Here is a 27,061-nt window from a genome sequence, read left to right as displayed (position 1 = left end):
TGAGATGAGCAGCTCTAAAGAGACTCATTTTAGACTGTACCAAGAACCTACCATCTGAAAATCAGGCTTCCTTACCGTGTCTGAAGTTGTGACCCCAAAAGTAGGGCAGTATCCAAAATCACTAGCCACTTTTCAAAATCCTGCCATCAATCTGCTAAGCATAATAGTACTGATCCTCAGCTGTTGTACGCTATCATATCTTTCAATACACCTACCACAGTTAGCACCAGCTGAGAATCTATAATCCTAGTCACAATCAGCAGGAGTCTCAGAGGTCTGGTAGTCTGTATTTTTACAAAACAATACAACCAGTCCTGTAGCACCTTAAAGACTAACAATTTTATTTATTAGGTAAGGAGCTTTCATGGTTAAGAGCTGAAGAAGTGGGTCTTACCCACGAAAGCTCCATTTGTAATAAATGAAAATGTTAGTCTTTAAGGTGCTACAGGACTGGTGGTTTTGTTTTACAAATCCTAAGGCTGATCATCATCAACAGAATTGCATCACATAGGGTATGGTGGGGAATGAGGGTGAAAAAGAATTTTGAAGGTCCACCTTGAAACATTAAGACAAGCTCTGTCACAGAAGGTGGTTATGTTTCTCTTTTGAATTTTCACGTGCTTTTTTTTTTCCCCACACAACTAGCTTTATTGTTTGCCGATGATGCAGTCTGACAATATGCTCTTTATCTTGCATGTTTGAGACTTTTGAGGGTCTTTACTCCTTGAGGAATGTAACATCCAACTCACGGCTCATCATTCTTCCTCATGATCTTTGCATTAACTTTTTCATTGACACAAACACAGGGCCTTATACTTAGCACTAGCCTAATGTGGGACAGAGCAATTAGTTTCTCAGTATCTTCTCCACCTTGACTTTTTTACATCATATGTCTTCAGTTGTCACATTGTTTTTAATACAGTAGATGCCCGACTCATGCAGGGGGAGGGAGGGTTGCAAATTTTGGGCAACTTGGGGGAGCCAGGAAACTTACTAGGGCAGCAGTGCTGGTCGCTTTCTGGCTCCAGTGAGTGGAAAGGAGGTGCCTGGTTCCCAGCTCCCCTCCACTCACTGGAGCCAGAATGTGACCAGGACTGCTGCCCTGGTAAAGTTTCCCACTCCTGTCAGTGGCAGCAGCTGACAGCCTGACTCCCAGCTGCCACCCCTGAGAGGAAAGGGGTGGGGGGGAAGGGGTTCAGGCTGCCACCCCTGATGAGAGCGATTTCTCTGCTGCCGCCACTGACAGGAGCAGGGAAACTGAATTGGCTGCCACCCCTGAAAAGAGCCAGGAAAATGACCAGCACAGCAGCAGTGGTTGGTTTCCCCCTCTCCTCTGCATGGCATCTACTGTACAAAAAGGAGTGCAGAAGTTTGACCCATTGATCTGGGACTCCATTGAGACAAACTGAAATAACCCTTATTTGATGCCTCATTATAATTACTGTAGAGTTACTTTGTTATGTGACTGAGATTTGAAGGCTTGTATGCATTTTAATAGATCTGCTCCAGGGACGAGGCTGCACTAAGGAAACGAACCGTCTCTTTGTCACAGAAGGTGCGAAGTAAGAAGGGCTTATTTTCCTCACTAAAAGGACTAGACACCTTGGCAAGAAAAGGGAAAGAGAAACGACCTTCAGTATCCCAGGTAAATGCCACTTTCAAATAATTAAAAGGCTTGTGTTGGGCTTATACCAGTAGTGTAAAGTTAAGTTTTTGTTGCTGTATGTGTGCACATTGCTGAATATCCCAAGGTAGCAAGTGAGTGGCCGTAGACAAGAATGTTTAATGTGCTGGGCACTCTGCTGGGGTGGTCTGGATTCCTGCAGTGCCTTGTGGTGATCTCACGTGGTGGACATGCAAAGTGGCCCTGGTAGGTCTTGGCAACAGCTAAGACCCCAGTGTATCTTCAGCCAGAGAGGGAAGGACGTGATGACATAGGGGGCTAGATTTTTGGCTGGTATAAATCAGCACAGCTCCACTGACTTCAAAGGAGTTCCTTCAGTTTGCTCCAGATGAGGATCTGGTAGGTTTTCTGTGAATTGCGCAGCCAGTAGAGGAGGGGTAAAAGGGAGGTCGGACAGAAATTTACCTTTTAACTGACATAAGGAAGGCAGGCTCATGCACACTCTTGGAGCGCTACTGTTCTCAGTAGCTTTCTGCATGCCTACCATGTTAATAGAACTCATTTTGTAAAACCAGCTGTGTGTGTCATTCATTAGCCCACATTATTCTTCTATTACTCCTTCAGTCTTGCATTTTACTTTTATTAAACAACAGTCCCCGATCATGTAGCATTTGAAAATTGGCTGCTGCGAATACACAAGCAGTTAGATTTTCAGACTTTTAAAACATGCTCATCCATATTCATATCACAGTAGCTCCAGAGCCGGAGTAATAGATTTAATATTGCACATTAGTGTGTCTGCACTTTGTGGTCTAGCAGTGCTTATTCTGAAAGGCTAACTCTGTGCCTGTTAGACTGTGGGTGTAGTTTATTGGGCAGTGCCATATTACAGCATATCAGAGAGGCTGTGCTTGCGTGATGGACGTAAGCAACAAAATACTGAGAGTCAGACTTGACTGAGTGCCTGCCTGTCAGGGCTGCAGAAGAGAAACCATGCACCCCCTGCCTTGGCCCCATACTCAGCCACTAAACTGTTATCCTGCCACCATACAACTCCCCTGCATACCCAGACCCCGTGCAGAGGTGTCCATAGAGCTCAGAGGGGGGGATTGTGTCACCAAGGAACACTCACTCTCTCTCTCTCTCTTTTTTGGAGTAAAAGGGAGGAAAGTTGAACATGGAGAAGAGGGCCCCTTCATGCTTAGGTATGCAGGCAAAAGTCAGGACAAAATGCTCCTTGGATCACCCTAGCTGCAGGGAATTAATGCCAAGGTCTGGAACAAGCTGGCTCCAAATAAATCTCAATTTTCATATGCTTTTGAGTTTGTTACTTGACTTTTTATTTAAAACCCAACTGTAAAACTAAGGAAAAGCAGATGCTTAGTACTGCATGTCAGTAATTCTAGGGCTCTGACTCAGGTCCATAAAAATAAAGAATGTAAGAACCATAGCAGAAATTTTGAACCACAGACTCTCACAGGGTGTCGTAGTATTGCATAGCTATACAGATAGATTTATTCTGGACCTAACCCAGCCTTTCTTAAGGTACCTGTTGAATACAGTAGGCATTTCAGATGAGTAGAGAGGTAAGACTGAGTGTGTGGCTCTGTTCACAGCCCTCTAGTGCTTAATCATTAGATTGTGGGTTAAGAAAAGAGCATCAGCCTTGATTCTGAATTTCCTTGCTTTCACTGATTTAACTCAAATTATGGTTCAAAATACTGTAAGCAGAAAGTCAACATAATTTTGAACCTGTTAGTCTTTTTTTAATCTTCAAACCAATTTTATTGTTTCAATTTGAAACCCATCCTGAGAAGCTTTCTGATGTAAAATCGAGTGAAGGGTTTGTTTGTTTGTTGGTTTGTTTACTTATTATATTTTCATTATGGAAATTGAATCCTGCTAGATGGTTAATATCAAGGCTCACATTCTCCCTGGTCTCTGATAGTTTTTTTTCTTGATTGTAAATTGCATATTATTTCAAAATATCGTAAATAATTTGATTACATCTCTGAATGGACATGGGAAAGTAACCTCATAAATTTTGCCTTTCACATTTCAACACTGCATCATGCATGACATGTCAAGAGTTTTTGAGATTTTCTCCCTCCTGAGGTACAGCTGGGATGATAAACAAACAAACAAACACACCCACATGGTCTAACAGGAGGATTAATATTTCATGTTGACCTACTTTGTTAGCATCAGAAGTGAGCTAAAAATTATATTTTGTTTACATATGCCTTTGAGGGAGGCGGGGATTGGTCCTATTTCCTACAAGAGGCAAGATCATGAATGAAATACAGAGATCTATCTGTATGGATACTCTATAGCACTAATCACCATAGTTATGGAGAGTGTTGTGTGATTAGTCATTAGTGGCTTTTTTTAGCCTACAGCACCTCTGAGTTATGTAAATTGTATCCCCACTTTACAAATTTATAAATTCAGCCTTAATTTCTCTTTGCCTCAGTTCCATCTCTAATCTGGGGATAATACTCAGCTGCCATTGCTTGACATTGGTGATAATTTTGTTTTACCTTCATTCTGTAAAGGCAGACTTTTCATACTACCATGAGTCCAAGCTAATAGCTTTAGAAAACTACGGCATTTTTTATGTTAGGGCTTCTATAAATAACAGTGACATGACTTAAAGGTAAAGTATTTCACAGGCTACTAGGACTGGGAACTGTTGACCAGAGGGTTAGTTTGCCACTCAATAAATGCAATTTATCATGTGGATATAAGCATCATATAAAGATAGACAAGGGTGAGGAAAAGAGTGAATATGTTTGTGGCTTTATAAGAGGAACATCAACTATGGAGAGAGCATGGATGTTGTCATAATATAGTCTCCTCGTCATAATAAAATGGTAACATGTCACCAAAATAATCTATTCTCTGGTTGGTTGATGGAATGATATTTTATCGTTCATGTTTGTTTGTTATGCACAAGAGGTTTAGCTGTAGTGAATACTAATCCTTTATGTTGTATAGAAATTTGATTATTTGTGTGTGCAATTGTTTTAATTTAGATCTTTGATTCAGCTGGGGGAAATGGATTTACAGGCACACAGCTACTACAGAAATCATTCAACTCTACTGAGGTAAGATAAACTGGTCTGTGTATTGCATCATTAAACTTATTTTTAAATTTCTGAAGGGATGTCACCCAAGGTTATGAAAAAAAACCACTTGAGAAATGTTATTGAATATTATCTAGTATTAGATGATAGAACCACAATTTGATTTATACCTTTCTGAGAAATCACTCTGGCATGGGTTTCTAAATGTGTACTATAGACTTTTCCCTTAACTAAAACTTCCTATAGCATTCCAATCCCTATTGATAAATACATACCTGTATTGTGTGTGTGTGAGAGTGCGAATGCAAGAGGGAATGACTGATTGCAAGTATTTGTTTCTTTTATAGTATAGCTTAGACCAAGCTATAATTGGATATTTGCTCACCATTTGCTGCAGATTAGTTTGACAGAACCTGTATATTAAGGAGATTAAAGGACTAATATTACTTCTCTTGTATTTTGAGGTAGAAAGAGACAGAGCCAAATATGTGCCTGTGTGCTGCATATGCGTGGGAGGGGGCATAGTGGAGGCAAGAGAGTTTCTCTACTACTACTAATACCCTTCTTGTAGTGTCTGGTCACAGTCCTCCTCCTTAGTGCCTGCCAGGTTGCAAGCCACTTTAGAGAAGGAGCTGGAAGTGGGGTAATAGGGACGTGGCCTCTGATCTGGTGGCAGAATTGTCTAGGAACTGAAAAGACTGAAGTCCCTCGTCTTTCTTGGGGTGATGTTGTTTTGCACCACTGCTGAAGTAGAGCAATATCTTGCAGAACTGCCACAACATAGTCCTTGTCAATTTTGTTGTTAGTTGCATTTGCAGGTACATGGAAGACTTAAAATGTATTGCAGAATATCTTAGGCTTGTGCAAATATTCCCCTAGAATTAAAAAGATCACATCTAGGCTTGGCTTGTTTCTTTTCTCTTATGCTTTTAATTATCTGTTTAAACAGAAGTGATTTTACAAAATGTGAAAGATCTTTATTATTCTTACAGAATAATACATAGCCTTTCTTTGTCATTTGATACTTCATTGCATCTAGGTCCTTTCCAGTCATGGCAGCAGAGTGTAACAAATCTATTTCTGTGTTTGCTAAATAGGGTGAATAAAAAACAATGAGCTTTATAAAAATATTTTTAAAAATTGGATTTTTTTGTTTTCAAATTAATAAAAAACTAAATTTCTTATTTAAAAATAAGTTACAATTAAATCTCATCACAAACATGCTACATGTGCACTTACAGTCTTGTAAAAATGAATTAATTGCTCCAGTCAGTACAGTCAAACTACTAGCTCTTGCTTCTTGGAAGTTCTTGGTTTTCAATGTCTGTTTCTCAGAAGACTAAAAAATAACATGTGCAAAGGAAGACACAAGCTGGATAGGATTGTTCTTGTTCTGTGCATATGTAGCGGTGAGCTTTGGCCAAACATAGTAGAGGAGTAAGTTAAGACGTCTTAAAGACACAGGTAGAGAATATATAGGAAAGGACAGAGGTAGCATAGGAAGGAGCTCTGGAGTGGACTAGAAAGAAAAAGGATAGACACACACAGCTTTCTATAATAACCCACACTACTACCACCAAAAAACTGTCATAGCCCTGGGCATAAAAGATTGACTATTTGGGAATATTATGAAGAAATGTATTCCCTGGATAAGAAAGGAAAATGAATCAAGTGTAAGCAGTGCAAGAAAATGATGCAGCGATTAGTTGCAAGAATGAAACATCATAAGGAAAACTCTTTATGGGAGAATGATACAAATGAAGGTGTGGATATGACTGAGCAGATCAACTGATTAGTAATTTAAATAATTCACAAATAAAAAGCAGTCATTTAGCATCTTAAAAATTAGCAAATTTATTTGCTTTCATAGGTAAGATCTGCTTCTTCAGATGATTGGAGTACAGACATAGAATCCAGCTTTTATATAGCAGGGGGAATTGGGGTGGGGGAAGGGGCGCAAAGGAAAAGAGGGGGAGCAGGGTTATGTGTTGCTAATAGGACCAGCAAATGAAGCAAATTAAGCATAGTAGGATATGTCCCATGCCTGAGATAATCAAAGGTGGGGAAATTGCCCTTGTAAAGCTTAAGATAGTTGAGATCTTTGTTAAGGCCTAATTTAAATGCATCAAATTTTCAAATAAATTCCAGTTGTCTCCGTATGTGAGCTTTTGGTAAAATTCATTTCTAGAAGAATGGTTACTTTCAGATCCACTACTGAGCCTCTAGAGAGGCTGAAGTGTTCATTTATAGGCTTATGTGTGTTCCCATTCCTGATGTTGGACTTATATCCAAACATCCTTTGGTGCAGAGACTCTCTGGTTTGTCCAGTGTACATGACAGAGGCACATTGCTGGCACATGATGGTATATATCTCATTACTTGATGTTCAGGTGTATGATCCACTGATGACGTGGCTGATGTGGTTAGGTCCAGTGATGGTGTCACTAGTATAGATATGTGGACAGAGTTGGTAAGGGGGTTTGTTCCAGGGATGGGCTTCTGGGTTTGTATTTCTGTGGTATGGTGCGTGGCTGCTGGTGAGCATTGTCTTGAGGTTGGGCGGCTGTCTGTAGAAGAGGACAGGCCTGTCACCCAAGGCCTGCAAGAGTGAGGAATTGTGTTCCAGTATGGGTTGTAGATTGTCAGTGATGCACTGGAGGGATTTAAGTTGTGGGTTATATGTGATAACAAGTGATGTTCTGTTATTTTCCTTGTTGGGCTTATTGTGAAGTACATGACTTCTGGGTACTCTTCTGGTTCTGTAAATCTGTTTCTTTATTTCCCCTGGGGACAAGTAGGTTTTAAGAATGCTTGGTAAGGATCTTACAGGTTTTTGTCTCAATCAGTGGGATTGGAGCTGATACAGTTGCATCTTTGGGCTGGGCTGAAGAGAGTGGGTGAACTGGGTCTGATTCACATAAGGTCTTGACCTAATAAGTTTGTTAGTTTCTGAGGTGCTACAGGACTGCTCACTGTTGGTGAATCTACAGACTAACACCACTGCCCTTCTGAGACTACTAAATAATTCACTTTACAAATGCATCATTCTTCAAGACTCAATGCCTTTTAATATAGCTGTGATTTGGGAAGTAAATTCCCAAGCTGTTTGCTGTGTTGGATGTGGCTGGAGAAGAAAGGTTAGTTTAGCTTATCCTTATGGCTTGTTTAATTAGTTAATTAGGTTTAGAATCTATCACTCAAATATACAATAGGTAAAGTTGCAGTAAGAGAGATCTAGAGTTGTCAGTTACTGCTGTCATTTTCCTATTTATATGACATAAGAGGTTTGTTATTTTGGAACACCATGGCCACAGACCATAATGGTGATGCAATAATTCTGTTCCCTATTTTACTTCAGCATGACTCAACTTTTCCAAGGGAACTCCAGTCTGCACTTGTTTTCTCGAAAAACAGAAGTACCAGTGAGTTCAAGGAGCCTTATACCAAAATTAAGTGAACTCTAAGCACAGATCATCTTAGCTTTTTTGGTAACTTGATTTAAATCAATGATTTTGGGGGGAGTGGTTTAAATCAGGCCAACCTGCTGCTAAATATGCATTTGTTTCTTAGGTCTTATTTTGATCCTTTTCAAAATATCTATGCATTTTTTAAGATCCCCTAATTTTGATGAATCACAGAACAACTCGTGATTCATCGTAACTTTCAGAACAGTTATGCTTGGAATCAACCAAGTTTCTTTAGCCAATTTCAGATTAAAAGCAATACCTTTCATAAGAGGTTTCCCAATAAATGTAACGACATACAAGTAGTGCAGTGTTCCAGGCAGCTTTTCTGAGGCATTTCTTATGAAGACGGTGACAACAAACAGAGAGGGATGGGGAAATCATGAAGTCTCCTACTGTTCCCCAGGCAACACTGTGGCATAGTGTAAGACAGTGTGAAAGTTTTGGCCCAGGTGGCTGGAAAACTGGATGGGTTGTTGCAGCTTTATGTGGCAAGGAATGAATGAACTATTGTAGTATTAGTCACTTCAGGCATACCAGGAAAAAAAAAAAACAAAAATACCCTCTTTCGGCGTCAGAGTTTCTGCGATGGAAAATACGGATGAGGTGACAGTAGTTTGACCAGAGCTAAGGAATATATTTGTCTTTTGACATAGAACTAGATTTAAGTTTTCCTCACTTCAAGCCCTTAGTAATGCTCATGTTTAGGTATCAGTGTACATTGTAAACAGATTATTTTGGATCCATAGCAGTGTATGTTGTTTGAAAAGAACTCTGGGTAATATAATTAAAAGGGATTTGTGTGTGTGTAGGGGACTGGAGAAGGAGAAAGATCTCTTTAAGGCTGTCTACAGTTGCAAATTTTGTTGACAAAAACTGCCTTTTGGCAACAAAATGATGAGCATACACATTGTAATGTGACTTTTTTGTCAGGAAAAACACCCACATTCAGCAACAAAAAACTTGCACCCATATGAGACACCTCCCCCTGCACTTCATTTTTGACAAAGAGCCAGTGTACATAGACAATAATGTCTGTTTTGTCCACAGAACTGGCTTTCACCAATATCCCACAGTGCCTTCCCTGATAGCTCTGCTCACTGTTTTGACCTCTGCTTCCCTGCAGGCATGCACCCCTCCCCCTTTTAAAGCACTAGGAAGTATCTCCACATCCTCCATGGCTGAACTGACTTTGTCATCTCTGGCCTTTCTCGCGACTGGGACTCCCTCCTTTTCGTGAGCCTATAAATTTAGACCCTCCTCTGAAACCCCCACTCATGCATCTGACCAATCGGGTCTTTGCCCATGAAAGCGTATGCCCAAAGTACTTGTTAGTGTAAAAGGTGCCACTGGACTACTTGTTGTTTAGGAAGTATTGGACAGCTGAGTGAGCTGCTCTCTTTGGGGAACAAACAAACAGAGCAAATCTTTGGAGTTCTCCTCTGTCATCCTGTCCAGCTGTGCTGCTTTGATATATTCGTCAGCACAGAGAGGTTCCAGAACTGCTCATGATGCGGCTCCTGGCAGCTGAGGAGGTAGTGGGAGAACTCGGAGGGAATCGCAAGATGTGCAGGGATCAGCTCTGTCTTCCCACAACACTGCACTGTAGGATACATAACCCACAGTGTATTGCCCACACTGTAGAGGAGGGGTGAGCAAACTTTTTTTTTGTCAGGTCCCGCTTTTTGTCCCTGCAATTAGCAGGGCCCCCTGCCCCCAAGCTTGCTAATGTAATCGAAACTGACAGAAATTTCAGTTATGTTCATATGTTGGGGGGGGGGGGGGAACAAAAACAAACCCTTTCAACACATGTAAGAAAATAAGTCTGTAGCATGTAAAAACTTTATTAATCAGTGTATAAATGTGAATACACATACATAAAAACAGTAACATATGTCAACATTTTTAATGAATTGGAAGAGCCTGAGACCCAGCAGCCAATCGTGCTCTGCCTCCTTATGACATTTCACGCCCCTTGAGGGCTCTCCTGCTTCTTTGCGCACCCTTGCTGTAGAGGGCCCCGCTCCCAGTGTTGATCTGTTGACAGAGGGAGCAAGTGTGAACACCTTCTAGTAATTTTTATTTTGTCAACTTTGGGGTGTTGACCTAAGTTTTGTCAACAAAACTTGGTACTGTAGATGTAGTCTAAAGGTTTTTCCCCACCTTGCTCCTTTTGTTGAATTTTTCTCCACCAATGATTGTGTGAGATTTGATTGATTTATGAAGAGAAGACTGAAGGACTGCTTACTGATTTTCCTTCAGTAATCCAATTGATTATTGCTAGTTGATGAATTGATATACATTGCTTCTTCATGTTTCTCTCTGGGAAGCACACTAAGAATTAACCGTTTGACACATGGTATCAGGACTCTTAATTTTTGCAAGCTATCTGTCTTGCTTTATCTCTTTATCATCATGTGTACAGTTATTAGGAGTGCATCGTTGATTCCTAGCTCCTTGACTTTTCTGTACTTTCTGATGTGAGCCTAGTTGTACAGGAATTAGCTACAATATAGTGATTTTCCTGTATGAATTATGGTACAGTAAAACTTCAGTCAGATATAAATTGTCATAGCTCCATTGACTACAGTTAACGCTATGACAATTGACACCAGTCAAGGCTCTGCCCATAGTATCATTTTTCTAGCTGGCAGTGAAGTGTCAGTGAAAAATGTTACTCTTTAGAAGTCTGGAGCAGGTATTGTTGTATAATCTGTCTGTAACTTGTGTTTATGGGTAGTAGGGTAAATACACTGGTGTGGCTGTTTGATATGCCATTTTTACTGCAATGATGGTCATGAGTGTCAGGAATACCAATGACTTTGTTGTTATTTGTAGAATGTGGCTATTATGTTTGGTGCTGTGCCAGCAGAGAGGGAAATACAGTCCCGACCCAAGGCTTCTCCACTATAAGAATTCTATTGTGGCTTTTAATCACAGCCCTGCATGGCCCCTGCAGGTGCTTCAGGAGGAACTGTGTCTCCCAGGGTTTCCAAGCAAAGGGAAGGCATGCATACATTCTCACATCTCCCCTGCCAGGAGGGCTGGCTTTGTTGGCTGGTGGGGAGTGGGCAGGCTCATGGCCTTACATCTTCTTCCCTCCCCCTTTAATATGACTCCCAGTATTGGTGCACTCATGAATTCTGCAAGCTCTGTTGGTGGTTGGGCCCTTAGCCTTGTGCTCCCTCACTAAAATCCCCTGTATTGTCTACATGCGCAGAGGCCAGCCACAATCTGGCTGAGAGTTCCGACACCTAACACAATGGTTGGAGGTCTAGTCTCAGCTCAGCACTGGTGTAGCTGTATTTTAATTATCCGTTAGTGAATCTCTTTTGAAGCATCAAGCATAAATTTCAGCACAGAAGAAAGTGCAAAGAGGAGAGGGATAGAAAAGGGATATTCAAGAACGATCATACTATTGTGTACATGTTTACAGAAAATGACAAAGTAATATGTGTTCTTCTACGAGTGTCCCCGTGGGTGCTCCACAATAGGTGTCGGGCTCGCCCCGGCGCCGCAGATCGGAAACTTTCCAGCAGTTTCTCCTGGACCGCGCATGCGCCGGCGCGCACCGCTCCCTTGCGCGTCCCCGGCCACGTGCGCGATCCGGTCCCCGCCAGTTCCTTCTCAACCGCCATCGGCTGCAGACGGAATCTGCTCAGGCAACGGCCAGAGTCAGCTTAGAGTTCTTTTAGTGTAAACTGTTGGGTTTTTTTCTTGCAAAAAAAAAAAAAAGGAGAAAAAGAAGAAAGGACAAAAAAATAAATATATATATATAAAAAAAAAAAAGATTTAGTAAAGAGAGAGAGGAGCGGAGAAGATGCGGGGATGTGAAGGCAAGTAGGCCTCTGGCTGCGGCGGTCTGCGGTCTGCGAAAGGGGAACAGGCACAAATCTAGTGCTAAGTACCCTATTAACAGCTCAAAGACTCACCGCGATGTCCTCTTCAGGATTCAAAAAGTGTGAGTCCTGCCGCGAAGCTATGCCAGCCTCCAATGGGCATAGTCAATGCATTAGGTGCCTGGAGGAATCACGTTACCCAGAAGTGTTCCCACTGTGCAAAGCTCACAGCCAGGGCCAGAAAAGACAGAGAAATGTGGCTGAAAATGCTGTTGTTTGATAAGGCCCTCCAGCCCGACGTGCCGGAGAGGCCTCAATCGGAGGGACCCCCTGGTCTCCATAAAAGGAAGGCGGCTTCCCTCACTCCCTCGGTGCAGAAACGGAAGAAGCTCTCTCCAGCCCGATCCCTGCTGGCGGTCACAGCGAGCGGGATGGGCGTAGTGCACAGCCCCCAGCCGCAGATTCAAACAAGCGGCAGCGCAGCAGCGCACGTGGCAGAGGCTGAGCCTCCGATTACTAAACAGCCGGCACACGCAGCTCCCAGAGCGGCGGCCAGGTAAGCACCGGAACCGGCGGCACCGCCACAAGCGGCACCAACCCCCGCGGTGCCAGCGGCGCAGGGCCAACAGGCACGCAGCCTGCAGGCACCGGAGGACGTTATCTGCGTGGCACCGCAGCTGAGCGTGCCGAGCGCGGCACCGACAGTGGGGCCGAGATCCCCGGCACAGGAGGGGGCGGTGCCAGCCCTGCAGGGGAGGGGTAAGGCAAGAGCAAAAACCCAGCACCGCAGCCCTTCTCCAGACAGGGCTGCAATGCTACTCTCAACAAGCCCTCCCCTTATGCTACGCACGCCACCCAGAGGGCATGGGTCTCCTCCAGCCTACCCAGAGCCTCCTTCTCCATTCCTCCAACCAGCGTCACCATGGCTTGGGCCACCTTCTCCTTTTCTGGGATTGGATCCCTTGGAGTACTATCACAAACCAGTTTCACCACTATCTGAATCATCGCGGAGATCTCGCTCTCCCAGACACCGGGGGTATGCACCCCGAAAGTGGTCCAGGTCTCCATCCCAGGAACCGTGCCCATGCTGCCATGGTTGCTCTTACCATGCTGGGCACAGACACCCCAGGCATACACCCAGGGGCAGGTCCCCCCCCGACCGTCCAATACCCCCGCGGACACTCTTGGACGGGGACGGAAACACAGTTGTCTCAAGGGGAGTTGATTTTGGAACCCCAAGACTTTCCTTCACAAGCCTCTAGCGAGCGGGTGTACCATCGACCGCAAGAACCTGAGAGTTCGAGGGAGGCTTACCCTAGTGGTTCCTCCTTGTCCTCCCCTGATGAGGCTACGGCCCCTGGGGACGTTGCTCCCCCGGACGACCTCAAACAGTTTCAGGAGCTGTTGAAAAGGGTGGCTTTCATGCAAGGCATCCAAACAGCAGAGGTACAGGAGAAGCATCACAAACTCCTCAAAAATCTGAGACCCCCGGCTTCATCCAAAATCGTTATCCCACTTGACGAAGCCATCATGGAGTCAGCCACCACCATATGGCAGACCCTGGCTTCCGCTCCACCTACAAACAAGAGAGCGGATAAGAAATACTTCGTCCCGGCGAAGGGCATGGAGTTCCTCTTTAGTCACCCACAACCAAATTCATTGGTGGTAGAATCATCTCAGCAGAGATCAAAGACTTCCCAGTACAAAGTGGGGGGTATGGACAGAGATGCCAAGAAACTAGAGCTGTTCGGCAGAAAGGTATACTCCTCCTCCACCCTGCTGTTGAGAATGGCAAATTATGCAGCACATCTAGCGAACCATAATTTTGACAATTACTCCAGGCTTACTTCTCTCATGGATTCGCTTCCGGAAGATAAGAAGCTGGTGCTGAAGGCAATTGTGCAAGAGGGCTATGCAGCTTCGAGGACGCGAGTCTAGATCACCCTGGACATGGCAGACACGGCGGCACGCTCAACGGCTACAGCAGTGGTCATGCGCAGGGAATCCTAGCTTCAGACATCGGGTATCCCGAGGGATCTGCAGGCGAAGATTGTTGATGTCCCCTTTGACACGCAGAAGTTGTTTCCAGATTCAACCGATTCTGTCCTTCACTCCAGTAAGGACTCAAGAGCTACACTTAGAACCCTGGGTATTTATACTCCTCCATACAGGAAGAAAAAGTATTACCCTCAGCAAAGACGATATCCGTACCAACCACAGCGTGCTCGGTACCAACGGGGCTATGACCAAGGGCGACATCAACAGCAGCAACAGTATAGAACTCCCAGGCGACGTTCTCAACAAAGCCGCGCATCCTCGGGGCAGGCCCAAAGGCAACAAGTTTGACGGGCAGGTCGAGGGCTGCACTATCACTACCATCGCGCAATGCCATCCCCAGCTAATGTTCCATCATCGCCTCCGAGTGTTCCACCCCCAATGGCAAAAGATCACCACAGACAAATGGGTATTGGAGATCATAGCCACGGGTTACGCGATCCCCTTCCAGTCACTCCCACCACTGAAACCTCCGCCCAGGCCCCACCTCAGGGATGCTTCCCACGAGGCGAGACTCAAGCAGGAGGTGGACCACCTTATGTTCATAGGGGCGGTGGAGAGAGTGCCGGAGCGATTCCAGGGGAAATGTTTTTATTCACGATACTTCCTTACAGAGAAGAAAACAGGAGGCTGGAGGCCCATCTTAGATCTTCGGGGTCTCAACCGATACTTGTGCAAACAACGTTTTCGGATGATCAGTCGCCTCTATACTCACGGCACTGGACGATGGAGATTGGTTTGCAGCCCTCGACTTACAAGATGCGTATTTTCATATAACGATCCACCTGGCACACAGACGTTTTCTCCGTTTTATGGTCGGCAAGGAGCATTTCCAATACAAGGTTCTTCCGTTAGGGCTCTCCTCGGCCCCCAGAGTCTTTACCAAAACCCTGGCAGTGGTGTCAGCCTACCTGCACAGACAAGGGGTATTTATATTCCCATATCTGGATGACTGCCTACTGAAAGGGACCTTGAAGGCAGAGGTACTACGCATGATACGCGTAACAGCAGACACGTTTTCTTCACTGGGCCTGGTCATTAACCTCGCGAAGTCCAAGACCAACCCCACACGAGGCATAGAGTTCATAGGGGCACGTATAAACTCTATTACAGCAAGGGTCTATCTACCCGACGCCCGCTTTCACGCCATCAGTTCGCTGGTGCAAGTCATTACATACAGCCCCACAGTGCCAGTCTTAACGTGCTTGCAGCTGCTAGGCCACATGGCGGAGGCAACGTTTGTGGTGCAGAACGCCAGATTGCATATGCGCAGCCTGCAACGTTGGCTGGCGAGCGTCTACAAGCCGGCATCCCACACTGTCTGCAGGGTGGTGTCACCCACGACAGAGGTGCGCAGATCCCTGCAGTGGTGGGTAAACCCCAAGAACATGCTGACAGGGGTACCCTTTCACCAACCACAAATCTCTCTTTTTCTTAGTACAGACGCTTCCCACATAGGATGGGGAGCTCACATCAGCGACAAAGTGACGCAAGGACTATGGTCCCCTACGGAACAGTCACTGCACATAAATATACTGGAGCTCAGAGCAGTGTTCAACACCTGCAAACACTTTCGAGACCACATACAAGGCAAAGTAGTCGGGATCAGTACAGACAATACCTCCACCATGTTTTATATAAATCGACAAGGAGGAGCTCGATCCCGTGCCCTATGTGCGGAAGCAGTCCGGCTGTGGAACTGGTGCATCGCCAACAATATAACGTTGAAAGCCTCGTATTTGCTGGGCGCTCACAACGTGAAAGCAGACCAGCTGAGCAGGCGCTTTGCACTCACGCACGAATGGCAGATCTGTTCCGATCTGCTACGACCAGTCTTTCACACATGGGGGTTTCCTCAGATAGATCTGTTTGCCACTCAGCACAACAAGAAGTGCCCCCAGTACTGCTCCAGGGCAGGATTGGGGCGGGGGTCCTTGGGGGATGCATTTGCGATTTCATGGAAGGGCCCCCTACTTTACGCGTTTCCCCCCACAGTGCGCATCCACAAGGTCTTGCAGAAAGCCAGAAGGGAGAGAGCCCGCATGATTCTAGTAGTCCCAACGTGGGATTGACAGCAATGGTTCCCCTTGCTTCTGCGCATGTCGGACCGCTCACCACTCCCCATTCCGGTGGCGCCAGACCTACTCACGCAGGCCCAGGGGTCCATAGTGCACCCGCACCCTCAAGGCCTGCACCTACAAGCATGGCTAATCCATGGCTCAGCTCCCTAGAGAGCACATGTATGGAGGGAGTACAGCAAGTCCTGGAGAGTAGCCGAAGGACCTCTACCAGGAAGACCTACAAGCAGAAATGGACTCGATTCACTGCATGGTGTTCTGCCAAGCAGTTAGCTCCCCTTGATGTTCCTATACCTGTAATACTAGAATACTTACTGGACCTCAAGAGGGGCGGGCTTTCCCTATCCTCGCTAAAGGTCCACCTTGCCACTATATCTGCTTTTCGGCATGAAGAGGAAGGTCCCACGGTATTTGCCCATCCTCTTGTTACCAGGTTCCTGAAGGGGCTGGTAAACCTGTACCCCCCTCGGAAACCGCTTCCACCATCGTAGAACTTGGACCTGGTGCTCAGCGCGTTAACAGGCCCACCTTTTGAACCCTTAGCCACAGTTCCCCTACGTCTGCTTACGATAAAAACGACCTTCCTTCTTGCAATCACGTCAGCTCGCAGCGTGAGCTCGCTCGCAGCAGTTATGGCAACGCCGCCCTGCACAGTATTCTCAAAGGAGGCGGTAACCTTACGGCTGCACCCGGCCTTTGTTCCAAAAGTTTCTTCAGAGTTCCACCTTAACGAACCTATAGTTTTACCCTTGTTTTACCCAAAGCCTCACAGCTCCGGCAAGGAGGCACGCCTACATCACCTGGACGTGAGGAGGGCGTTGGCCTTCTACATAGACAGAACTAAGTCCTTCTGGAAAACGGACAGATTTCTAGTCTCTCTCGCTCCCAGGTCGAAAGGAGAGGGTCTCTCTTCACAGAGAATCTCGAAGCACATTGTGTCCTGTATAAAAATGTGCTACGAACTTCGAAAGACTCCTTTGCTGGCCCCGCCTAGGGCTCACTCCACCAGGGCGGTGGCGGCGTCAACAGCCTTCTTCAAGGGCATCGCCTTGAAAGATATCTGTAGAGCGGCGACCTGGTCATCCTATGACACCTTCGCCAAGCATTATGCTCTGCGCCGGGTATTCGAAGAGGATACCTGTCTGTCGACTGCAGTCCTTTCAGGGGCAAGCTGCACATGAACTGATTACCCACCTCCTTACTTGGGTTACTGCTGGGTAATCACCTATTGTGGAGCACCCACGGGGACACTCGTAGAAGAAAGAGAAGTTCCTCACTGTAGTAACGGTGGTTCTTTGAGATGTGTCCCCGTGGGTGCTCCACCACCCGCCCATGCTCCCTGCTTCGGATCTCTGTTTAGTGTTTTTCAGGAGCATCTGAGGCGGTTGGTCAAGGAACTGGCGGGGACTGGATCGTGCACATGGCCGGGGACGCGCAAGGGAGCGGTGCGCGCTGGCGCATGCACGGTCCGGGAGAAACTGCTGGAAAGTTTCCAATCTGCGGCGCCGGGGCGAGCCCGACACCTATTGTGGAGCACCCACGGGGACACATCTCGAAGAACCACCGTTTCTACGGTGGGTAACTTCTCTTTACCTCCACATGAAAGTTGAATGAGATTTGCTGGATGTATTTCATGTTTTAATTTGGGACTGAGCTTCAATTTGAGCCTGAATACTCTTCACTAACAAACAATGTAATTTTAAACTGTTGGTACAGCAGAAGTACAGTAAACTCTTTCATATCCAGCAGCCCTGGGACCATGAGGTTGCTGGATGTTCAAGTATCCTGGATAACAGAGAGGTATACCTAGCAACGCATAACACTAAATGAAGACAAAATTAGATCTTGAGAAACAAAAATTTATGCAGAATACTTTATTTACCAACAACAGTAGTACTGTACACTGTAAAAAATGCTGTATTTGCTGTATTAATTTGTGTTTAATTTCAATATACTGTGCTTATGGAAAATGTAACTAAAATTTGCTTATGTTTAAAATGCTGGTTATTTGTGAGTTCGGGTTACCAGAATGCCAGGTATGAAAGAGTTTACTGTAGTTTATGGCTTTGCTATGTTGTCTTGGCGATGTTTCTTGCTCGATAGTGCCCTCTGCTGGAAGATTACTAGATGCTGCTCTTTTTTTTTTTTTACTGAAAACAGAGGATAATTTGTTATGAACACCAGTGTTAACCAACTGACCAGTCCACCACAAATTAGAACTCAGCAGCAGAAATGTAGCACTTTAAAGACTAACAAAATGATTTATTTTGTCGTTAGTTTTCATGCGGGAGACCCAATTCTTCAGCTCATCACTGAATAAATCATTTTGTTAGTCTTTAAAGTGCTACATTTCTGCTTCTTTGTTTTGTGGGAGTACAGACTAACACTGCTACTTCTCTGTTACTGTCCAATCAGAACTGGCAGCACAGTGAGGTGGCAGCAGAGGACACACGCCTCCAAAACAAAACAAAACAAAAAAAAAGCAAATGCAGTAAAGGACTGTTAGATGTAAACTGCTAAAAGTAAGCAGAAAGCAGCATTTTTCTTCTGCACCCCTAAAATTGCAAAACTGCATTAAGTCAATATTCAGTTGTAAACTTTTGAAAGAAAAAACACATAGTGTTCAGAGTTACAAACAACCTCCATTCCCAAAGTATTAGTAACTCTGAGATTCTGTTTTGTAGTGATCTGTTACAAGTCTTTGGTAAAGCATGGAACTAATTATTTAATCCCGTTTAAGACCTTTTTCCATTTGTTCATGCAAGTGTCACATTAGCCGTTGGTTTGAACTTGTACCATGAGATGGGTGAATGAAATACTGGTCGCACTTCCCTGGTCTCGCACCCTTGTTACCTGACCCGTCCCAAAGGAGAGAGTTTACAATAACAAGGGAGCTTGCCACTGGTCCAGCAGGGCCTATTGACCTGGGACACCTAGCCGAGCCCTGCTGCTGACGGCCTTCCTGCTGCCAGAACAGAGTGTCCAGGTTTTGAGAGGCTCAGCCTGTTGTGTCATTTGAATGCAACAGAAATAATATGTTCCACTCTGGAGAAAAAATCTGGAGCCAAGTCAGGGACGGGACCCTGTATGAGAACTGGTAACATAATTTGTTATTGTATGACAGGTGATATACCTGTAGCAAAACTATAGTCTCATATATTACTGGTATTGCCATATTGTCATTTTTTCCTTTCTTTTCAGCAGCAAGTTGATGATTTTTTGAATGTCCAGCCCTCTGCACCAGAAAGTGGTCAGAAAGAGAGTACTTGGGAAATGCAAACATACATTCATTTCTGTGATAGGCTGGGAGTCATGTTAACCCTCAAGCCAGAATACAGAGTGGAAGACGTTTTGTCTATGGCTTGCAAGGTACAGAGTTCCTCTCACACTTGAATGTAGCGGGTGGGCTTTAAAAAAAATGCTGCAGAATTATTTTCAACTGTAGATATAGCAGAACTACAGTAAACTCTCAAATATTTTGTATTCCTTACTCTGAGCCTAAAAAAGGGACAGCCCTGTCTCTAAGTCCCAGTATTCCTCTTGTCTTTCTGCCTCAGTTCGGGCAGCGATACTGTTTAAAGCATGTTGCAGCCAAAAGCAGAAGTGTTGTGGGGAGCCTTTCAAGCAGTTGTATGGGCATTCTTTGGTGCCCAAGCTAGCATGCAGCCAAGAAAGAGCAGTAACACCTGTGCCTGTTAATCTATTCAGGAGAGCTCACATATGTCCAGTCTCCCACATATCACTGAGTTGTTATAATTTAATAATAAAATTAGCTGTAGAAGGATGGTAACTGATTGAGTTACCTTTTATGTCTAAACAGCCTGTTTAAGAACTACTTAAACTGTTCACCTGATCTTAATCATAACAATTAGAGATAATAATCATTAATGAGTTAGCTTAATTAGAACCTACTTTTTTAAATAGAACCTCTGTGTAAGATTTTAATACTTTGAAACTGTATGGAAAGTCTGAAGTGGCTGCAATATTCAGTTGATAAGATTATTTCAGACAAAGAAAAGACAGACCCAGATGTTAATTTCTTAAAGGATTCAGTGTTTAATGAGTCTAACTAATGGATTGATATAAATGCTCAAAAAAATCAGCCTGCTCTCCGAGTAAGAGCTGTAAGTTTAGGGAGGGTACACTGTAATTTTTACATAAAACAGAGGTTGAAATCACTGCTGAAAGGCAAAATAGAATTCAGCCTTTGTTATGGAGCCATGACCAGTGCCTCTAGTTGTCAATTTTGCCAACAGATTGAACTGAGTTTGTGAATTGTACCATTTTCTGTTTATACTGGAATAAAACAATTTTTGGTGAACATTTATTTATAAAAATCCCAGTAACTAACAAATGAAAAGTCCTGTTGACTTTATCTCCAGATTTAAAAACACACCAGAAAAATAACTCTCCACTTCTTCTCAGTTAGTCCAATGTGCAGTCCCAGAAGCATTGATTCATTTGAATGATGTTGAGGAGTGCCAGGGCTTTGAAAAGAAAGATAATCACAACTACTTTCACTCCAGGCTAGCTTCATAAAAGAAGAGTCATAAAGTGATTTTTTTTTTCATTTAAAAAGTCTGGTATTGTCTATGCTTTCTAAATCTACCCAAAGATGGTGGTTCAGGAAAATCACAGTGAACCCACATATTATCACTTAAAAAAAAAAAAAGATGTAATTCTGTGATTGCTTTTGTTAGTCCCTGTTCCTCGTGGATCACTGAGAAGGAAACTGGTCCTTAATTTTAGAAAGAATGATTGCCTACACCATTTGCAAAAGAGTTAAATTTTAGAAAGAAGGGCTGGGCTGTTATCCTACAAGACTTTGGGTGACCACCAGATGGCAAGACAGAGCTGAAACATTTAAAAATGAATTGGCAAAGTAACACATAGAAGTCCTGCTAAAAGAAATAAAAGGATATAGAAATAAAAAATCAAATTTAAAAGTAAATTACTTGTCTTCCTGACTACACTCTTCCAAAATGTGTGGTCTGTCTGTGGAAAATATGCAATGTTTTGTTATACCTGTGTCACTTTCAGTCGTCTAGTAGTAAGTTGCTTTATTTTAGTATATTCATTCAGCAATACCTTTTTCTGATTATCTTTTCTTTTTATTCTGTATGTAAAGTTTTTCATAAGCACTTTAATGCTGACTCCTTTCTATTACATCTTTTCTGGCTCTTTTTCCTTCTTACATTGCCATTCCATTCTGGTGAGGGTAAGGAATCTTCATTCTTTAACACAAGATCATGTTTGAAAGTCTGTGTGTATGTATGTGTGTGTGTGGGAGAGTAAAGTCTGATATTTATTTTCTCAACCATACTTCATTTGTCTTCTGCACATCTAAAGCTTTGAATAACACACTGGAGAGAATATGTATTTAAATATAATTATTTTGAATGCAATGCACGTGTTGCCTATACATTTTATTACACATACCATGTGTCTACATGAGCCCCTTCCTTTCGAAAGGGGCATGTTAATGAGCGGGTTCAAAAGATGCTTATGAGGCGCTGCAATGAATATGCTGTGCCTCATTAGCATAATGGCAGCTGCGGCGATTCAAAAGTGCAGCTTTTTGAATCGCACTCTGCCTGTGGAGTCGGGACCTTCCGAAAGGATCTCCCCACTTTTTGAAAGCCGGGCTTTTGAAAACTGGGGAGGTCCTTTCAGCAGATCCTGTCTTCACAGGCAGAGCACGATTCATTAACATGCAGTGTGTGTAACATTGCATTCATTAACATGCCCCTTTTCAAAGGAAGGGGCTCGTGTAAATCCAGCCATAATGAAATATTTAGCTAAGCAATCCTTCCTCTGTGGATTAAGATTTCACAAGCTTCAGAGGCCTGTTAGGCTGCATCTACTTGACCAGACTCTGTCAGCAGAAGTCACAGTCGGAATGGATTACCTGGCAAAACTTCTGTTGACAGATTGCATGTACACATAAAAGCAGATTGAAAGAGCAATCTGCTTTGTCGACAGTGAGCAGCCAGACTGCCCAGCCCTCTCTCGACAGAACAGCTGCCCAGAAGTTCTACAAACAGGGCTTCCCGGTGAAACGGAAGCCCAGTCTGTTGACAAAAGAGCCCAAGAATATCTACACCGCTGTTTTGTTGGCATTATACCTGAATAGGAAAGGTATAACACTGCTGGTAGATGTGCTGGGTTTTGTCAACAAAGCACATTTTGTGTGTAGATGCTCCATGTTTTTTCCCCGACAAAAGCCCAGTTTTGCCAGGAAAAGGCTCTCATGTAGACATAGCCTTAGAGAGGTGAAATGACCTTTAGTGGATGTAGAGCCACCTTCTATTCTGAAACATTGCTGTGTTATTAGTAATATTCTGAAATACAAATTTGCTTCTCTAGTCTCAGCAGGGAGCTGAATTTAAGAAAGAGAGAGACTTCCAAGGGGATCATCACTTTTATGCTAGTATCTTTAGGGAGTAGTTTCATGCCTCCTTGATTTCTTTCAGGTATTAGGTTATCACTTCAACCACATGTGATGAAAAGTGGGTGTTAGTCATTAATTATAGATGAAACCTGGCAATACAAAGTGCAATGAAAACAACCCCTTAGGGAATCCCTCTCTCTTAAGAACCAGTATGTGCACATGCATTTTCTACATCAGAAGTACAAGTTGTGTGCAGAACTGAGCCACACAGGAGAGCCATAGAAAATGATGATGTGTGTAAGTTCAAAAGGACAGAACACAGTTCTGCATTTTCAAATAAACATGTAAATATGCTTTGTTGATCTAAAGCCAAGATGTAACATTAATCCAACTGTTTCCTGAGTATCCTTACAAGTAACCAAAAACCACACTGATGTGAAGTAGAAATGAATCTTTTAGGCAATAAAGGCAATAAACCACAAAACTACTTGAAAAATAACTTATCATGAAATACATTTGAGGCCCCAACAAGGATAAAACTCTCAACCCCTAATTTTACAAAGCCAGTGCTCTAATCACTGGGCTGTTGCCTTTGCATAAGTTTTTAAGGCTTTGTGTGTGTTTTGGTTCTTTGAGATCTGGGATCCTGTAAATAAATCATGAATTTCAGATATGCTCTTTTCATTCCTTAGATGAGGCAGCTGGAGCCAAAACACTATGGTCTACAACTGAGAAGATTAGTTGATGAAAACGTTGAGTATTGTATTCCTGAAGCATATGAATACATACAAGATCAGGCAAGTTTGACTAAATTTAGATCAGAACTCAATATTTGTAGATACAGCTAAATTATACTCTGTAAGTGTTGTGAATTAAATACAAAATGAGATTTTTAGATTAGATGTCAATCATGGACTGTGTTTGCAATCCTTATACACAGTGGGTTAAACTCAGCCATTTGCAGAGAACTACAGATTTGGACACTTAATTGTTGGTTTGTAAGCACTATTTTGTGGATTTAAATGAGACTTAATAGTACTCAAAATGAGACTAGTGCTGCTGCTCTGTATGGAGTGAATTTCACACATTATGTAATATCTTATTCCACAATTTGTCCCACCAAGTTCAGTGAGACTTGCAGCGTAGCAACCTTCTCTAACATGAGTAAAAGTGGCAGAATCTGGCCCTTTGTTAATGAATTATTTAACAATGCAACTTATTTTTTTAATTAAAAGATTATAAGGCTATGTCTATACTACATGATAAAGTCGATTTTAAGGCAGTTAGCTTGATTGTTTACAATGTTACTGTCTTCACTGTAAATACCATTTGGTCGATTTTAGGGAGTGCTAAGGTCGATACTATTACACCCACCATGCGAGTCGATGTAGAGTCAAGTTTGAATTTAAGAGGTTGAATTAATTCTAGAGTGGAAACTCCATTGCTTCAAATGAACTCTATTGGCCTTCAGACATATCCCACAATACCCCATGGTTGTCCACTCCAGCTGCTTCATCTCTGCTGCACTCTAGGGCCGCGTCTACACATGCACGCTACTTCGAAGTAGTGGCGCCAACTTCGAAATAGCGCCCGTCATGGCTACGCGTGTTGGGTGCTATTTCGAAGTTGAAATCGATGTTAGGCGGCGAGATGTCGAAGTCACTAACCCCATGAGGGGATGGGAATAGCGCCCTACTTCGAAGTTGAACGTCAAAGTAGGGCACGTGTAGCCGATCCGCGTCCCACAACATCGAAATAGCGGGGTCCGCCATGGCAGCCATCAGCTGAGGGGTTGAGAGACGCTCTCTCTCCAGCCCCTGCGGGGCTCTGTGGTCACCGTGTGCAGCAGCCCTTAGCCCAGGGCTTCTGGCTGCTGCTGCCACAGCTGGGAATCCATGCTGCATGCACAGGGTCTGCAGCCAGTTGTCGGTTCTGTGGATCTTGTGTTGTTTAGTGCAACTGTGTCTGGAAGGGGCCCTTTAAGGGAGCAGCTTGCTGTTGAGTCCGCCCTGTGACCCTGTCTGCAGCTGTTCCTGACACCCTTATTTCGATGTGTGCTACTTTGGCGTGTAGACGTTCCCTCGCAGCGCCTATTTCGATGTGGTGCTGCCCAATGTCGAAGTTGAACGTTGATGTTGCCAGCCCTGGAGGACGTGTAGACGTTATTTTAGCCTATTTCGATGTCACTACATTGAAATAAGCTATTTCGATGTAGCGTGCACGTGTAGACGTAGCCTAGATGTGCAGGACGTAGGTAATAGGAAGCCCGCAAATTTGAGTTTGGCACCAGGAAGCCCGGGAAATTGAAATGGGCACCTGGGCCCATTTTGAATTCATTTCATTCTTATTAGCACAGCAATTGCAGCTGGCTTCTTGCCTGAATGGGATATATCAGGAGAGGCCAAGACTCTTTATTCACCATTGGCCCCAGGCCCTTCACCATGTGGCAGCTAGGTTGTGGGAGTTGTGCTTGTAGGAAAGGCTGAGAAACTTCTTTTCTGCGGCTTGCAATTGTCCAGGGGCAGCCCCTCTCCCCCCACCCCACAGGCACCATGCAGTCAGGGTCTAACCCCCACCCAACCACACCATGTGGCTGGTCCCCAACCCGGTAAAAGCGTGTGTCTGCAGTGCAGTGCAGACCATGCTGCCAGACAGCACCGTGTCCTGGCTTGTGCATAGTGAAGGCTCCAAAGGCGAGGGAGATTTATGGGGGCTGGTTGTTGCTGTGGGGGGAGTCTCCCTCACTCGTCAAAGATTTTCAGGGGGTGGCTCTTGCTAGGGGCAAGTCTCTCCAGCAAACACGACAAAAAATTTTGGGGACTGGCTGTTGCCAGGGGTAAGTCTCTGAAGGGACCATCTCAACTGACCCATCAGCTATACCCCCAACCATCAATGTATGTGGGTGGGACAGCCCCTGCATGCAATGATATTCAGGGCTGCCCCCCACACCTGCCGGAGAAAGCACATGAAGGGATCTGTCCCCTGAAAAGACCATGTCAACCAGTCCCTCAGCTTCCACCCCCACCCTATAGCGTGATCCATTGTACCAAAGCAAATTTCATAAATCTGGCTCCATTTCAAGAAAGCACTTATTGTTTTCAGTGAACTGAATTGTTTCCATTATTATTGGCAAGATGTGTCATACCATGCATATTGTGCTTTCAAGGGAGAAAAAGTAGTTGAAGAACCGGTTGAGATGGCACAGTTAACCTGGGTGATCCCAGGGCTTAGTTATAAAAACAAGAGATTTTAGTTAATTTGGCAATCTCTCAAAACTTTGTTTGGCAAATTCATTAGCAAATGGCTTTCCTTAGGACAGGTCATACCATACTGTGATTTTAAAGGGGGCAAAGTATATGAGAGACCAGTTGAAATAGCAGTCACCTGGGTGATCCCAGAGCACAGTGTCATTCTGGCATGTGGGTATGACAGTCCCCTGCCTGGCAAGCTAGTTGCTGATCAGAAAAAAATCGTGCTTAAAGGGAATAATAATAATACGAAGGCGTTCTTTCAGTGGGGGAAAAGCAGCTGAGCAACCAGTTTACATGGTTGTCACCTTCTGAAGCCCACCTATTTGGTTTTCTTTCACCTGGGATTCCCTATTTTTAGTTTTTTCCTTCTGAAAAAATGGCCATTTGCTTTCCACGGGAGGGCAATGAGGGCAGCAGTGTGGGAAGATGACATCACATACCCACAACCACTTGTCGGGCAATTTTTTCCCCATACTGCATCAGCGAAAAACCCCAGAATGCTATGGGGCTGAGGGAACTGTGGGGTAGGTTCCCATAATGCACTACTGCAACGGCTGGTGTTTGACTCGGTGTGGCAGCACTCACTCAACTTTGTGGGGATTTTGTAGGGAGGTGAGGATACTCAAATATGAATATGTAATACCCAGCATTATAAAACTGAATTAAAAAATTTATATTATAGTGTATATATGATGATTTATTGAACTTTTGGCTTTTGCAGTCTGTCTGTTTTGCAGTTTAACAATTTGTGATATTTTCTCTCTAACAGATATGTGATGAAATAGAAATTTTTCCTTTAAATGTTTATCATGTTCATCTTACTAAGACTGAGAACATAACTGATTTTGGTAAGTTTTGAGTAAAATCCCTTCCAATAATTTTCTGTTAATTTTCTTTGTTCTACTTGAACTTTAATTTTTCCTTCCAGGAGGTTTCTCTTTGTTGATAACTTTTGGGCTACTCCAGATGGCTCAGTATGGCAAGACTGCAAAGCGGACAAGTTAGCACATTAGCAAAGACCCGGTAATTCCTCCCCATTGAACACTGCTGACTATTATATTTTTTTACTCTTGGATATGGGGGAGCAAATGAAGGCCTTGTTTTCCCCATACAACTTCACTGACCAACCAGTGAAGGAGCTGATGAAGCGTTGACAGGCCGCTTCCTTTTGTTTGATTACATAGAAATACCCAGCTCACTCTTGAAGTCTGATTTGCTTTTTGGCAGCAAAGCAATCATTTGGCCCTGTGCAAACAGGCTGTCACTCAAGAGA

General features: G+C 44.0%; 1 protein-coding gene across 5 annotated transcripts in view; it reads left to right on the top strand.

Annotated features, from left to right (window-relative positions):
* The window catches only part of TIAM2 (TIAM Rac1 associated GEF 2), a 260,365-nt gene that overhangs the window by 155,830 nt on the left and 77,474 nt on the right, over positions 1-27,061 (top strand). For 3 of the 5 annotated variants that reach the window (XM_074990337.1, XM_074990336.1, XM_074990338.1), the window contains 5 exons: positions 1,499-1,645; positions 4,660-4,731; positions 19,348-19,515; positions 23,230-23,334; positions 26,558-26,636. In XM_074990337.1, coding sequence (XP_074846438.1) covers positions 1,499-1,645; positions 4,660-4,731; positions 19,348-19,515; positions 23,230-23,334; positions 26,558-26,636 — 571 coding nt within the window. Of the gene's footprint in view, positions 1-1,498; positions 1,646-4,659; positions 4,732-19,347; positions 19,516-23,229; positions 23,335-26,557; positions 26,637-26,761; positions 26,812-27,061 lie in introns of those variants that run through there. The other 2 variants (XM_074990339.1, XM_074990340.1) reach the window with 2 other exon arrangements.

This window comes from Carettochelys insculpta, chromosome 3 (assembly GCF_033958435.1).
Source record: "Carettochelys insculpta isolate YL-2023 chromosome 3, ASM3395843v1, whole genome shotgun sequence".
Classification (NCBI taxonomy): domain Eukaryota; kingdom Metazoa; phylum Chordata; order Testudines; family Carettochelyidae; genus Carettochelys; species Carettochelys insculpta.
Note: the sequence above shows the minus strand (reverse complement) of the source record. Positions and strands in the feature narration are given on the sequence as shown.